The sequence below is a fragment of the Dendropsophus ebraccatus genome, chromosome 13 (genome assembly GCF_027789765.1).
Source record: "Dendropsophus ebraccatus isolate aDenEbr1 chromosome 13, aDenEbr1.pat, whole genome shotgun sequence".
Lineage (NCBI taxonomy): Eukaryota > Metazoa > Chordata > Amphibia > Anura > Hylidae > Dendropsophus > Dendropsophus ebraccatus.
In genome coordinates, this window is record NC_091466.1 from 14,112,208 (window position 1) to 14,126,361 (window position 14,154).

The 14,154-nt window shown below is 47.5% G+C and overlaps 1 protein-coding gene and 1 non-coding gene across 3 annotated transcripts; both read right to left on the reverse strand.

The window, feature by feature from the left end:
• Positions 1 to 1,822: 1,822 nt before the first annotated feature.
• On the reverse strand, positions 1,823 to 12,257 carry KHDC4 (KH domain containing 4, pre-mRNA splicing factor). 2 transcript variants are annotated; one of them, XM_069950041.1, is made up of 14 exons: positions 11,969 to 12,254; positions 9,264 to 9,516; positions 8,775 to 8,903; positions 8,618 to 8,697; positions 8,263 to 8,315; positions 7,991 to 8,154; positions 7,603 to 7,814; positions 6,952 to 7,012; positions 5,668 to 5,725; positions 4,897 to 5,156; positions 4,567 to 4,716; positions 4,021 to 4,133; positions 3,620 to 3,708; positions 1,823 to 3,051 (listed from the first exon to the last, which is right to left on the reverse strand). In XM_069950041.1, the coding sequence occupies exons 1-14, from the start codon at positions 11,995 to 11,997 to the stop codon at positions 2,855 to 2,857; spliced, it is 1,848 nt and encodes a 615-aa protein (XP_069806142.1). In that variant the 5' UTR covers positions 11,998 to 12,254; the 3' UTR covers positions 1,823 to 2,854. The 2 variants fall into 2 exon arrangements, with proteins under 2 accessions (XP_069806142.1, XP_069806143.1); XM_069950042.1 differs by lacking the exon at positions 1,823 to 3,051 and having other exon boundaries at positions 3,626 to 3,708; positions 4,021 to 4,105; positions 11,969 to 12,257.
• Positions 6,772 to 6,901, reverse strand: LOC138771611 (small Cajal body-specific RNA 4). Its single transcript, XR_011359658.1, has one exon. It is a non-coding gene; the product is annotated as a small Cajal body-specific RNA 4 (non-coding RNA).
• Positions 12,258 to 14,154: the final 1,897 nt, after the last annotated feature.

Consider the following 14,154-nt stretch of genomic DNA (forward strand, 5'->3'; position numbering starts at 1 on the left):
GGTCAGAGCTGACTTCAGAGAAGATGTAGCTGTAAATCAGGGATGTCAAACCCAGACCCTCCCAGCTGTTGCAAAACTACAATTCCCATCATGCCTGGACAGCCAGCGCTTTAGTTGTCCAGGAATAATGGAAATTGTAGTTTTTCAACAGCTGGGAGGGCCTGGGTTTGACACATCTGCTGTATATTAACTCTTTGTTGTCCTGTTTTGGTGCCTCATCTCCCTCCACCCCTCCCCTCTCCATAGAAAACCATGAAGACAGGGGGGGGGAGCTTTAAACTGCTTTTTTGTGATAAAAAAAAGCATTTTTCAGCTAATAAACCCAATTACAAAGTTTCTTAAAATCGCCTGGACTATTGATTTCTGGTAAAAAAAAAATGTAAACGACAGTGACACTTTAAATCAACTGGCTCCAGAAAGTTATATAGATCTGTAATTAAAGCACTTCAGAAATAGTTTGTATTTGTCCCCCCACTGTGTATACTCACCAGCAATGATTAGTGGCTGCGGCGAAGTTCGCATCCCGCACGCGCTGACGTCCCTGCTCTTCCATGCTGACTGAAGGCCGGAAGTCACTCTCTCCAACGCCTTCTCTAAAGAAGAGCGGGACTTCCAGCCTTCAATTGACATGGAGACAGAAGAGAAGTAAGAAGAGCGGGGACGTGATTTGAATGGCGCCACAGCCCCTGAACAAGGACAATCCCTTTAAATAAGGACCAAATCTGACCCACTATGCCACAGAATGTAAGATTTCACCAATGTAACTATTACTAGTTGAGGATGTAATAACCCAGCGGGGGCAGCACACGTCATAAATGTTGGGCCTGTTTTGTAGTAGAAGTCGTCAATTATCACTTCTACCAGTAACATTGATTCATAAGATTAATCATGTCCGCTAAACACTACTGTATCAAGATGGCAGCAGGGTGTCTACATAGTCCATGGGTGGAGGCGAGGCAACCCCCCCCCCCCCCCCTCCCAAAGATCCCTTTCATTATCTGGCTTTAAGGACAAATATAAGGCATTTTACCACCAGAGTTGTCAGGGGCCCCATGGACAGACATTCTCCATTAAAGTCAATGGAAAATAGAGGCGCATACTTAATGGGGCTGTATTTCCACATCTCACATGTACACAATGTCCACTAAGTGCCCAATGTTGTGGTAACATGATACAGCTGCAGTATAAAGACAGGAAATACAGAACGTAGGCTTGAGTCATCTTCGGCTCCCCAAACATCTCTTAATTTAAAGGGGTAGTTGACCAAAAATGTTTTTCTTTCAAATCAACTGGAGCCAGAAAGTGCCAGAGATTTGTTATTTACTTATATTAAAAAATCACAAGTCTTCCAGTACTTGTCAGCTGCTGTATGTCCTGCAGGAAGTGTTTTTTTTTTTTTCCAGTCCAGGGGAGGTTTCCTATGGGAATTTTCTACTGCTCTGGACAGTTCCTATCATGGACAGAGGTGGCAGCAGAGAGCACCGTGTCAGGCTGGTAATACACCACTTCCTGCAGGACATACAGCAGCTGATAATATATATATATTATATATACATACACACACATATACATACATACATACACACATATATATATATATATATAAAATTATTTTTTTTTATAGAAGTAACTGCCCATTTTTTTTGTGAACAACCCCTTTAAGCACCTATACATACCACCAGCCGTGCAGCAGTAGTCCCCCTATATTTCAGGAACAGCCTTGCAGAGTTTTGAGGCCTTTCTGTATGTTTCTACCGTATGAGGCACGTCCTCTGCCATATACCCACAGCCATTCTCCAAGCAGAACACACCGCTCACACTCTTGAATATGAATACATTTATTTACAATAAAAGATTTTTTTTCTCGTTATTTACAGCAAAATATGCAAAGGTACAAAGCGGTATCGACAGGAAGCCGGAGATGGACGCAGAGGGATCCTGGGGAGAAGAATAGAGGTCGGCAACGGTGATCAAACGAATAAGAGAGGACCGGGCACTGTGACCACATGCAAATAACATAGGGGTGACCAAGCACAGAGCGAGCGAGGGGGATCACACTGTGGAGATCTTTAATACTTAGAGGGGTAAGTAAGGGTCTACAGGACTGTTACCATCCCTGGCATTTAAGTTTTAACCCTTTGTGGCAGTGCCACCCCCTATATGGGCCCTAATAGGAAAACATTGTCGTCTATGGAAGGATATTCCTTTAAAAAGGTCCATCAGATAAACCAGCACCTGTCATGGCCTGAAGCAAGGAATTTCCCTGCATTAGGTTTATGTTCCTCGGGACGTTTAGAGAAAATCCAACACTTTCCAGCATAAGAGGAAGCAAGCTGTGAGTTATAAAATCCACTTATGCTATACAACTCTAAAGATTTGGGGTGTGGAATCCGTACCTCAAATCCTCCAGACCCGGCCTCTTAATAAGCATAGGTAATGATGGCAGAGAAGACTGAGGACAAGGGAGGACACATCTATGATATATCTCAAGAAGATCAGCCTGGAGCCCAAATACATTCGGTTATTCAAGTAGTTATATTCAGGCCCAGACTATAAATACGTTAAGCCGGAAAAAGGGGGTGAAAGTCTGTGACAAGATGAGACGGGAATCATGAAAGGCCTAGAGGCAAGACAAGCCTGGCTTTCCAAATGGGATGAGAAATGAGTGATGGGGGAGGGAAAAAACATGGATCCCATTTGCATCTCTTTACCTGCTCCTGCTTATAAAGTCTCCTCGGATTTATACATTAAAAAAAAAAAAAAATAAAATCCAAAAAACACTGACAAGTTTATGGTGTAAGCTCATGCTGAATTATTGCTACAAGTCACTGTGGGCTGGAATGTGACCAATGTTCTAAGGTGCCATCCAAAAGGGCATCTGCTGTTTGGCCCGCTGCTGGCCGGCCGGGTACTGGTAGCCTACATTCCAGCCTTGAGAGAAGGAACCTGAATTCTTGTGCCCTCCGTGCTCTTCCTCCTCGTCAGACGAGTCTCCGGCATATGCTACCAGGCCAAAGGTTTTATCAGTCTTTAACTTCTTGGTGGGAGTATCTGAAAAACCAAAGAGCAGAACAAGAGCCGAAGGGGATGGGGGGGAGGGGGGAGACAAAACAAAGGAGGTATCGGGGAGGGTGGAGAAATATAAAAAGGAACAAAGAACAAGAGACAAAAATACCCGCATCCGTTAATTCATGAGAAATAAATAAATTAGTCGGAAACCATGTAAGATGCAAGAGTGTCCCCCGGGGGCGGGTCACGCATCAGGTCAACCACAGCAGAGGAACGCGGTCCGCGGTCATGGAAGAAAAGAGAAAATGGAGAAGAGAAAAAAAAAAAAAAAAAAGAAGACACAAAAAATACAAAAATATGCAGTTAGAGATAACGCCTGAGAGCGCACCAAGCTGTCCCCCCCACCCTCTGTATAAAGGTCTCACAGGGTGGCAGGGACAGAATCATATACACAGGACCGGTTCAAGTCATAGGAGGCTCAATACCAGGGTCCTGCAGCTTCCGAGGTGAATGCTGATCAGTACGTGACGCTGGCAGGGAAGGGGGCCCTGTGCTGGCAGAACGACTGCCCACCACACAGGGCAGGGCTGCTTGGGCTCATAATACTCACCATCTGTACCTTCACAGCTCCGCAAGCTCCCTCGCTCCTCTGGACTCTTCTGTGTTAACAGTGGCAACCCTGGTGGGGGCATCAGCTGCCTGCAGGGGGGGCAAAGGAAGGACTCATTTAAAGGACAATCAAAAGGTCTTGGCTTCTCCCAAGATACAATTTATAACCCATCAGCTGCTGGGACCGCACCCACCACAAGAACAAGGCAGCAGACATACTCCACCACCGCTCCATTTACTCAGTATAGGACTGCCAAGTATAGCCAGGCTGATACCTTCCACAGTCCTATAGTGAATGTATGACAGCAGATGATGAATGATCTGTATGAAGCTTTTAGTGTAAAAACCAATGAAGATTTGTTACTGGAATGTCTAAACCTAGAGCCTCCGGCGGGTTCTTACCTGTCCCTCTCTCGCTCCTTGCTGGCGGCTGGGTCTGGTTTAGTGGCAGGAGTCTCCACCTTGTTCTGGCTCGGGAAGCCTGTACCTAAATTAGTCATATGAATGGGTCCATGCTATGAGCAGAAAGATACACAGTGGCATTATTAGCAATTCTACAGGCTGGGAGCCATCTCCTGCTCCTCATTTATCAGCCTACTTCCCCTGTATGGGGGGGCTGCCAACAGAACTACCAACTAAATCAGTAGTACGATTCCAGCTCATCACTTCTATTACTTATGCCTCTTTGGTCGGATATGGACACAATAAAGAGGGTTTACTGCTTGGGAGCAAAACGAGAGCTGCCAAGCACATTTCCCTTGAAATGGCCGTTGTAGGGGGCCACAACCTCTGCCAGTGATACTGGATGATCGCTGGATCGGCTTTATTTGAATAAGAGGTTAAGAAGAAAGCCATGAACATTGGGGGCAAGTATGAAGTGATTGTGCCGTGCTCAATATAAAAGGGGTTGAGCTATGAGAACGGACGGGTATGGAGGTGTTATAGCACCTGGTAGCCCAGCAGACCAGAGTCTTGTTCCTCAGGCAACTCCTCCATAAATCGCCTCTTCTGTCCTTGCGGTGGTAAGCTTGGCGCCGGCTGAGGTGTGGTCATTGGCTTAACAGGAGCAGGTTGAACATATGGACTAGCCATAGGAGCCTGGTGAACAGGGAGAAGAGTTACTACAGGATAAAGTACAGTATAAAAGATTTAACACTAATACAATGTGCTGACTAAAGCGTCAGTGGGTGAGTAACATGAGACAGAACTTGTGTACTGCCGATACCAATATGAATGGAATTCTAGACTATGGTAATCCCTCATGTTACAGTCACTTACTGGAATGGTGGTCACCGGAGGCTGCACTTGTGGGACTGGATATCGTGTGGGTACAGGTGGTATAGGAGCAGGCATGGTGGGCACAACAGCAGGTACTGGAGGCAACGGGGTGCTCATTGGTGTAGGTACTACATATGGCACTTGCACTGGCTGCTGAGGTGGTATGGGTGGCACCACGGGAAATCCAGTCTGGTAGCCATTTGTTGCATAGTACGGTGGCTGAATGGGAACAGCGCTTATTGGCGGTGGCTGGACATACCCTGAAAGATAATATAGTCATAGTAAAATCCATGCAACTCCCACAAGCCTATACAGGAGAGCTTTATAATGACCAGAGGAGGCGACTACCTTCCTACACAGGGAGAAATGCCCACCAAGTAGTGGCGACTACTCACAGCAAGATTCTTGGCACTAAGCAGCCGTAACACCCATTGGGCATACAGTACTACCATTATTAGGTCTATACTCCGCTCTTTTCACATGACTTGTTAGCTAGGACCATAACATGGACAAACAGGCTTCATTTTCTTAATATAAACATCTGAAGTCAATGCTTCTTGAGCAAAACCCCTCAGCTTTGTGTCAGGTCCCAGCACAACAGATCACATGGTCTGTAGACTCCATCAGTGGTAATAGTGCAGCTCCACAGCCACTATTTATAGAAGAGAGATCGGCTGCCAAAGTCACTTCATATCGTAGCCCACAAACTGCACTTACAACCCCCCCATGTCAGGGAGAGGAGTCGGGTTTCCCTAAGCTCGGGTTACATACCGGGCAGAGGAGCGGTGGAGCTGATCTGATTGACGAACCTTGAATACTCTGCATGAACCTGAGGGAGAAAACAACAAAGTTATATTGAATTTAGTGTATGTGGGGAGGATCATGCTTGCCGTATATACTGAGGGGTTCAGCAAATATCCAATGCTTCAGTTTCCAAGACTTCTACTTCCTACCACTGCACTGAAATCTTTACTGGTTACTTCCAGAGTATATAAATCTGTCAAGATGACGTGACAATCACTCCCCTACACTAGTGTTTCCTAAAGGCAGTCCTTAAGTAGCCCTGACGGGTCATGATTTAAGGATATGCCATGTAAAGAACAGCTGTGCCGATGCCTGATGCTCCGACTAAAACTGTAAAATACCTAGAAAATCCCTAAAACTGGAGCTGAGAAACACTGATCTACACTACTGACACCTGTAATCTCTGTCACTTAGCTGGATGATTGGTTTCACCACAGAGACTTGAGGACAGGGAGGACTTGCTGTATATTATACACGCCTTCCTCCTCTCAAGCTGTTTATACCAGAGGTGTAATGGGATCCCTCCATTACTCTACAGGGTTCACATTTGGACCTGAGACACCGCCCTGCAATGGGACCCTGTGGAAGCTATAAAGCCTTATTTAGCCATATCCTGGCTCCATGTACTCTCCCACCTACAATGATAGGATTTTACCCTGCCTTCTTGGCATTGAATATAGAGCTTTTAGGCCTTTTTTCTCCATGTTTCACGGACGGCTTGGATGGCCCCAAGTGGATTCCCCATCCCCTGCATGGCAGCATCTCCAATACGATGCATATGAATATGCGTGGCACTGTGATGACACAGCTACATGGCTGCTTCATTACAGCGCCGTGCCTCCACGTCCATGTCATCGATGAAACGCGAAACGGAATAAGGCCTTGCATGGGTAAGTAATATGGCCTTAAAGGGATTGTTTGAATGCCAACACCCAAGGATTTTTGCCCTATAGAAGGCAGAAGGCAAAGGAGCAAACTGATATCGGCCCAAAACAGAGATTTAGCTTTTGGTGAAGGCACTGGACACAGAAGTAAGCACATGGCAGCATCCTGTACTGACATAGCCAGGGTAGTTGTAGAATGGCGCAGTCAGCCCTGACTATGCCTGGTAGCTTGGCTGCTCTCTGACCATACATTTTCTATAGGAGGGTAGTATCAGCAGAGTCTCACTTCACAAACTCTGCTTTCTTAACCCTCCATAGGCTGCAGAACAAAGACTACATCACAGTGGTGTGAGGCCTGGACACTTACTGTCTGCAGGAGATTTTCGCACAGCTTCTTGGCGGCTGCAAGGCCTTCAGGCTTTGGGTGGCTGTGGTGAGAAAGTGCAAAGATTTTTAGACATTTAGATTACATATTGATGTTACAGCAAGAAATCTGATATTCATGCTATCCCCTATATCAGTGTTGGGGTACCTGAGACTATTAATAACATCTTATACGAGGACTTCTCCTTTAAAAGTCGTCGGGCGATTTTTAAAATCTGTCAGCCAACAGGGGCAGGTGGGAATTTGGTTACAAGTACAAACTTACCTCTCCCCGTGCCAGCGATGAGAGGCAGGACCGGCCTTTGGACCCCAGCCAGGAGGCATCTTCTCCCTGAGTTGTGATGACGTCAAGACCTGGGGGCGCGAGGCCTGTCCAGGCTCATAGACTGGCCGCTCATCCAATCGGTGACTGGAGCGGCGTCCTGTCCCAGTGACTGACTGGCTGAGAGGTCAGCCCATCAGCTGGATCAGCGACAGAGGTCCCAGAGCCCAGTGGGTGTCCCGAGGTCCCATAGCTCCCCGCAGGCATGGGGGAGAGGTAAATTCGTACTTGAAATCAAGTTCTCCCCTGCAGGCTGCAAATTTTAAATATTGCCTTCTCCTATCAGTCGACACAAAAATGATACTGACTAACCTGATATAGATGTACATGGGCTCGAAAGCTTCCCGTCCAGATGCCGGCTCAATGCACCCTGAACCTTTTCCCCTAAGGAACACTTTTGCTCCAGTTTCCATCTGGATGTGCTGAAGGTAAGAACAGCCAGGCCCTTCCACCTTCTCCTTCACATTGAAAGTGATGACAGCGTGCTCCAACCCCACAAACAGCTTGTCCTGGACATAGTGCAACTGTAAGGAGGAAAGTAAAGAAGAGTTCTTAATGTCAGTGGAATGCGCCTTTAAATAGTGGATCCCGTAAAGAAAAGCAGAGGCAGCACACAAAAAGCTGAAGGAAAAACACCAAGCAGCTTCCAGCTATGAGCGGCAGGTGAATGGTTGCAATCTGTGTTGTAGGCAATACATACCCCAGACTGAAATGGTGGCTTTGGAGGTGCAACAGGTGCTACGGGTGTCACAGGGGCTGGCTGGTGATATACCGTCACGGTGGCACCATTAAAGGTTGGGCTGCTGCCAGTGGCTGCTTTAACAACTCCATTGGTAATGATTTCCTTAATTCGGTTCACCGCACCTGTGGATATACATCATAGGGCAACTCATATATACTATACTGGAGTATAACAGGGGATGTGCACTATATTCTGCCTCCCTGAACACAATGACATAAGAATTTACTTACGGTCCACAAGCTCCCTGGTCTGACCCTGAACATGTAGATACAGCGGCCGATCTCTGCAAGAGTGAAAAGAAAAGAGGAATAAGGAAAGTTCTATAAGACTCAAATGATAAGAGGAAGAGATCAATGTCAGGGATGGGTGGGGTTGAAGGAACTAATGAGGGTAATAATTGTATTACCCCTTTGACACGTCTGAGACTAGCACTATTGTGTGGTGGTGCCATGAGATGGGACTACCCACAATATTATAAAGGCCACACCTCTCAGACCTTTAGCTCACTATACTTCAAAGTTATGTTGATAGGGTGATCTCTGGCCTGGAATACAGCCCTGCTGTAAGAGCTCACCCCACACTTACCCAGGCCCCACTTTGGCTTTTTCCTCTGTCGTCATGTATCGGCCCCGTGTGGACACAGCAGCTCCGCTCAGTCGGCTGATCTGTAAGGACAATGTAATGGTCACAAGGCTCTTATTACTTTCAGCATGTGCTGAACTTAAAAGGGAACATTACCCACCTCATCCTGTGTCTGCCCTCTAGTCAGCAGGTTTCGGCAGGTCAGGGGCACGTCATTGATCTCCACTTCTGCCACCACAAGGTCATCTTTGCTTTTGGTTGCTGCTGGAGGTTTACCAGCTACCGGAACCTACAAATGAGCACATACGATAGAATAGAATAAGAAACTTAACAGTGCAATATGTATGCTACAGAAACTATATGGTTTATTTGCAGGTCCAACCATATATTATTTGGGTCAGTGGGGGTATAGCTTCCCCTCATCTATCGTCCACCTTCCCGCATCTGGAGATCTGAAGCCTATTCTGTAACTTTAGTATTGAGTTTATACTAGTCTTCATAAGGGTGATTCCTGGCAAAACTCAAATGGAGTACATGATAAAGTAACCTCCATTCCAATGGAATCATGTTTTAAGAAGTACAGAACCCTCTCAAATTAAACAGTAGATTGTCATTACCCCAGAACCCCCACAGGACAGTGTGCCCTCACCTTGTCTGGGGTATTCTGGGCAGGCTTGATCTTCCCCTTTGCCATCAGCATGGCATTAATTTTGGCAGCAACAGCCGCAGCAGCATCAAGAGCCCCGGAGGGTGCGCTGACTGTCTCGCTTGTACTCGTCGGCAGCTTCTCCTCTGCAGGTGGCATATACATGGTTGTGCCCACAGGTGGTATCACTGGCATCACCCCAGGGAGGAGCAGGGTGGCTGCAGCGGGGCCCGGCTGGTCCCATTTGCTTCTTCGTCTGATAATGAAATCAATTCTTACAATCATAGGAGATCTCCAGGCGTTGTACACATCTGCCTGCCATTTTTTCCTTTTCAGCCATAAATGCAGATACACATGCTGCCTGTTCTGTGGACCCCAAATCCCCTTTAACATTTAAACGTCATGTTTGCTAAACTGTCCTACTGCTTACAGCCCCAACTATCAGCCGAACCTCATCCAAGAAATGACACCTGGGAATGGGACAATGTGCAAGGGGCCTCGCTGAGTATTTATTCCCCCCGTCACCTCACTATCTACTTACACTGCAGCCCCCAGAGCTGTATCGAGCCCCACCACACCAATACAATGCTGTGCACCCCATTATTCTGCACTCCAATACCACCCTGTTCATCTTTTCACTATCAGATTACATTGTACTCCGCAGAGCCCCGCTACACCTCCATTCTACTATACTGTCGCCCCATCTGTCACTCCACATTGTCATGCACGATTGTTCACCCCAATATGACTACCCATACCCTAGTCTACACCCTAATATAAGACTACCTGCCCCACTATTCTACACCCCAATATGACTACCTGCCCCACTATTCTACACCCCAATATGACTACCTGCCCCACTATTCTAGACCCCAATATGACTACCTGCCCCACTATTCTACACCCCAATATGTCTACCTGCCCCACTATTCTTCACCCCAATATGACTACCTGCCCCACTATTCTACACCCCAATATGTCTACCTGCCCCACTATTCTACACCCCAATATGACTACACATCCCACCATTCTACACCACAATATTAGAATTCTTGCGACTATTCCACACCCGTTATCATGCACCCCTTACTACACCCCACCAGCCTACACCCCAGTTATCATGCACCCCAATTATTGTGCAACTATGCTACCTTCCAATATATGACTACCTGCCGTGCTATTCTACTCATAATTACCATACCCCCCACACTTCTACACCCCAATAATTACCATACCCCCCCACACTTCTACACCCCAATAATTACCATACACCCCACTATTATACACCCCAATAATTACCATACACCCCACTATTATACCCCCAATAATTACCATAGACCCCACTATTATACCCCCAATAATTACCATACACCCCACTATTATACCCCCAATAATTACCATACACCCCACTATTATACACCCCAATAATTACCATACCCCCACCATTATACACCCCAATAATTACCATACCCCCACCATTATACACCCCAATAATTACCATACCCCCACCATTATACACCCCAATAATTACCATACCCCCACCATTATACACCCCAATAATTACCATACCCCCACCATTATACACCCCAATAATTACCATACACCCCACTATTATACCCCCCAATAATTACCATACCCCCCACTATTATACACCCCAATAATTACCATACCCCCACCATTATACACCCCAATAATTACCATACACCCCACTATTATACCCCCAATAATTACCATACCCCCACCATTATACACCCCAATAATTACCATACACCCCAATAATTACCATACACCCCCCTATTATACCCCCAATAATTACCATACACCCCACTATTATACCCCCAATAATTACCATACACCCCACTATTATACCCCCAATAATTACCATACACCCCACTATTATACACCCCAATAATTACCATACACCCCACTATTATACCCCCAATAATTACCATACCCCCCACTATTATACCCCCCAATAATTACCATACACCCCACTATTATACCCCCCAATAATTACCATACACCCCACTATTATACCCCCCAATAATTACCATACCCCCCACTATTATACCCCCAATAATTACCATACACCCGTGACCCCACTATTATACCCCCAATAATTACCATACACCCCCCACTATTATACCCCCAATAATTACCATACACCCCACTATTATACCCCCAATAATTACCATACACCCCACTATTATACCCCCAATAAATACCATACCCCCACCATTATACACCCCAATAATTACCATACCCCCCAATAATTACCATACACCCCACTATTATACCCCCAATAATTACCATACACCCCACTATTATACCCCCAATAATTACCATACACCCCACTATTATACCCCCAATAATTACCATACCCCCCACTATTATACCCCCAATAATTACCATACCCCCACCATTATACCCCCCAATAATTACCATACCCCCCACCATTATACCCCCCAATAATTACCATACCCCCCACCCCACTCCCCGCATATATTCCCACCTCCCGTCTCCCCATCACTTCCTGGTGGCGGCCGCCCGGTGCACTCAGGCCTCATACCGGCTCCACCAGCCAAGTCAGCGCTCCCGCCCCGTCCCGTCCCCCGCCGCCACACGGCACTGCCCCCTCTAAGTACCGGAGACCCCCCGCACCCTCTCCCCTCACCCACCACCCCAGACAGTTAGCAGACAGGGCTCACCCGCCGGTCTGTGCGCTCATCGCTGACATGGCGATCACACAAAGCTCCGCCTTCTCGTCGTCCTCCTGCTACGTCACGACGCACGAACGTCGCTTGCCAGACCACGCCCACAGACTGTACACTAGTCACGCCTGTGGAGTCACGTGAGGGACCCGTGCATTGGTACGTCACGTGGGCACGCCGTGGCTGTCAGTTGCTCGGTACATTGCGGGCTCTGTGCTGTAGGCATGGCAACGAGATTCAGCTTCTGAAAAAGGAAAGCTAGACTCTGATTGGTTGCTAGGGGCAACTGCTGGAGGAGCAATAACTCTTCTGTGTTACGTAGTGGTGTCTGCTCCTGTTACCATGGCAACCTTTCCAAGCAACCAATCAGAGGTCAGCTTATATGTGTCGTCGGGAGATGTAAGGTGAATTCTGACTGGTCATTGTCAGGGAAAGTTTGTTTTCCAAATTGCCAAACTTTATTAATAACTCATGATTACAAACTCCCAGCACTTACTGCAGCCAATGCAACAGCTGCTCCGCGGGGGTCCTGAGATAGACCCCCACCATCTAATGTGACACGCCTGACCTCCGCCAATCTAATATCAATGGTCGTTCAGCTTGTAAGGACTGGATAGCCCCTCTAAGTCCTATAGACACCTCGGCATTTTAGTTACACTTTCTACTTGTACATGGCTGTTTTCAACCCCCTTAAATAGCGCCACCTCTGACCACAGGTTGTGTGTGCTATTGCAGTGTACTTCAATGGAGTGAAGCTAAAAAAAACACACGCAACATGTGAGCAGATGTGTTTGGACAAAAAAGCCATATATTTTTTTTTTAATACTGAAAAAAACTTTGAGAGGAACTATATGCAGGTTAGACAAATCTAACCTGCCGATATGTCCCTATTATAGACGAGCGAGCCTGGAGCATGCTGGAGTCCATCCAAACCCGAACTTTCGGCATTTGATTAGCGGTGGCGGCTGAAGTTGGATAAAGCCCTACGGCTATGTGGAAATCATGGATATAGTCATTGGTTGTATCCATGTTTTCCAGAGAACCTTAGAGCTTTATCCAACTTCAGCAGCCCCAGCTAATCAAATGCCGAACAATCAGGTTCGGATGGACTCGAACCCGAACCCGTTTTGCTCATCTCTAGTCCCTATAGCACAGGAGACACTGAGGGGGAGGGTATGTGTCTTACCACTGTTCCAGTGCAGTTAGTAGTTTGCTCCATGGTCAGGTAAGACTGTTAGGAGCGCTGCCTGCCCCCATAGCACCGATCTTCCCCCAGCTGGCCTTTCCCTTTCTAATCATACTCAATGGAGCAGGCTGGACGGGGGCGGCCCTATCGGCACTATAGGGGCGGGCAATACTAACAAGTGCCCAAGTGCTTCTAAGGCTACGTTCGCACGTAGCAAAACTAGCGGAATTCCGTGCCGCGTGCCGTTAGCCTCCCTCTCATAATGGGAGTCTATGGGAGGCGCGCGCTGCTGCTCTCCCCACGCTGAAGAATGAACATGTTCATTCTTCAGCGCGGAGAGACGCTGTGAGAACAGCAGCGCGTCTCCCATAGACTTCCATTATGAGAGGGAGGCTAACGGCACGCGGCACGGAATTCCGCTAGTTTTGCTACGTACAAACGGGGCCTAATGGTCTTACCTAGCAATGTTAAGAGACATACCTTCCTCCTCAGCGTCTCCTGTGCAGTAGGGAAATATCAGCAGGTTAGACGAACCTCACTTGTTCCCCTTAAGGGTGCGTTCACACAAAACGGATCCGCAGCGGGTTTCTCGCGAATTTGCAGCTAAATCCGCTGCGGAACCCTGCCCTGTACACTCTTGGGCAGACAAACTTGCAGCAGTATGTCAGCAGCCCGCCACATTAACCCCCGTCCGCCGGAGAGTATACATCACCTGGTCCCCGCTCCGGCTTGCTTCGGGGCTCCGGACAGCTCCACATCCCGCTCAGCCAATCAGTGTGCTGCGGAAGGGCAGTGCACTGATTGGCCGAGCAGGACGTGCCGGGAACCCCCGAAGCAAGCGAGAGTGGGGACCAGGTGGTGTATACTCTCCGGCGGCCGGGGGTTAACGTGGCGGGCTGCTGACATACTGCTGCAAGTTTGTCTGCCCAAGAGTGTACAGGGCAGGGATTTGCAGCAGGTCTCGCTGCGAATTTGCAGCGAGAAATCCGCTGCGGAT

What these genes read in the sequence shown, in the direction of transcription:
- KHDC4 (XM_069950041.1), bottom strand. Translation starts at nt 11,997, where the DNA reads ATGTCAGCGATGAGCGCACAGACCGGCGG. An exon ending in AAAGCCAAAGTGGGGCCTGG is followed by an intron (nt 8,316 to 8,617) that starts GTAAGTGTGGGG and finishes TCACTCTTGCAG; the next exon opens with AGATCGGCCGCTGTATCTAC. An exon ending in AAGGAGCGAGAGAGGGACAG is followed by an intron (nt 3,709 to 4,020) that starts GTAAGAACCCGC and finishes CCCCCCCTGCAG; the next exon opens with GCAGCTGATGCCCCCACCAG.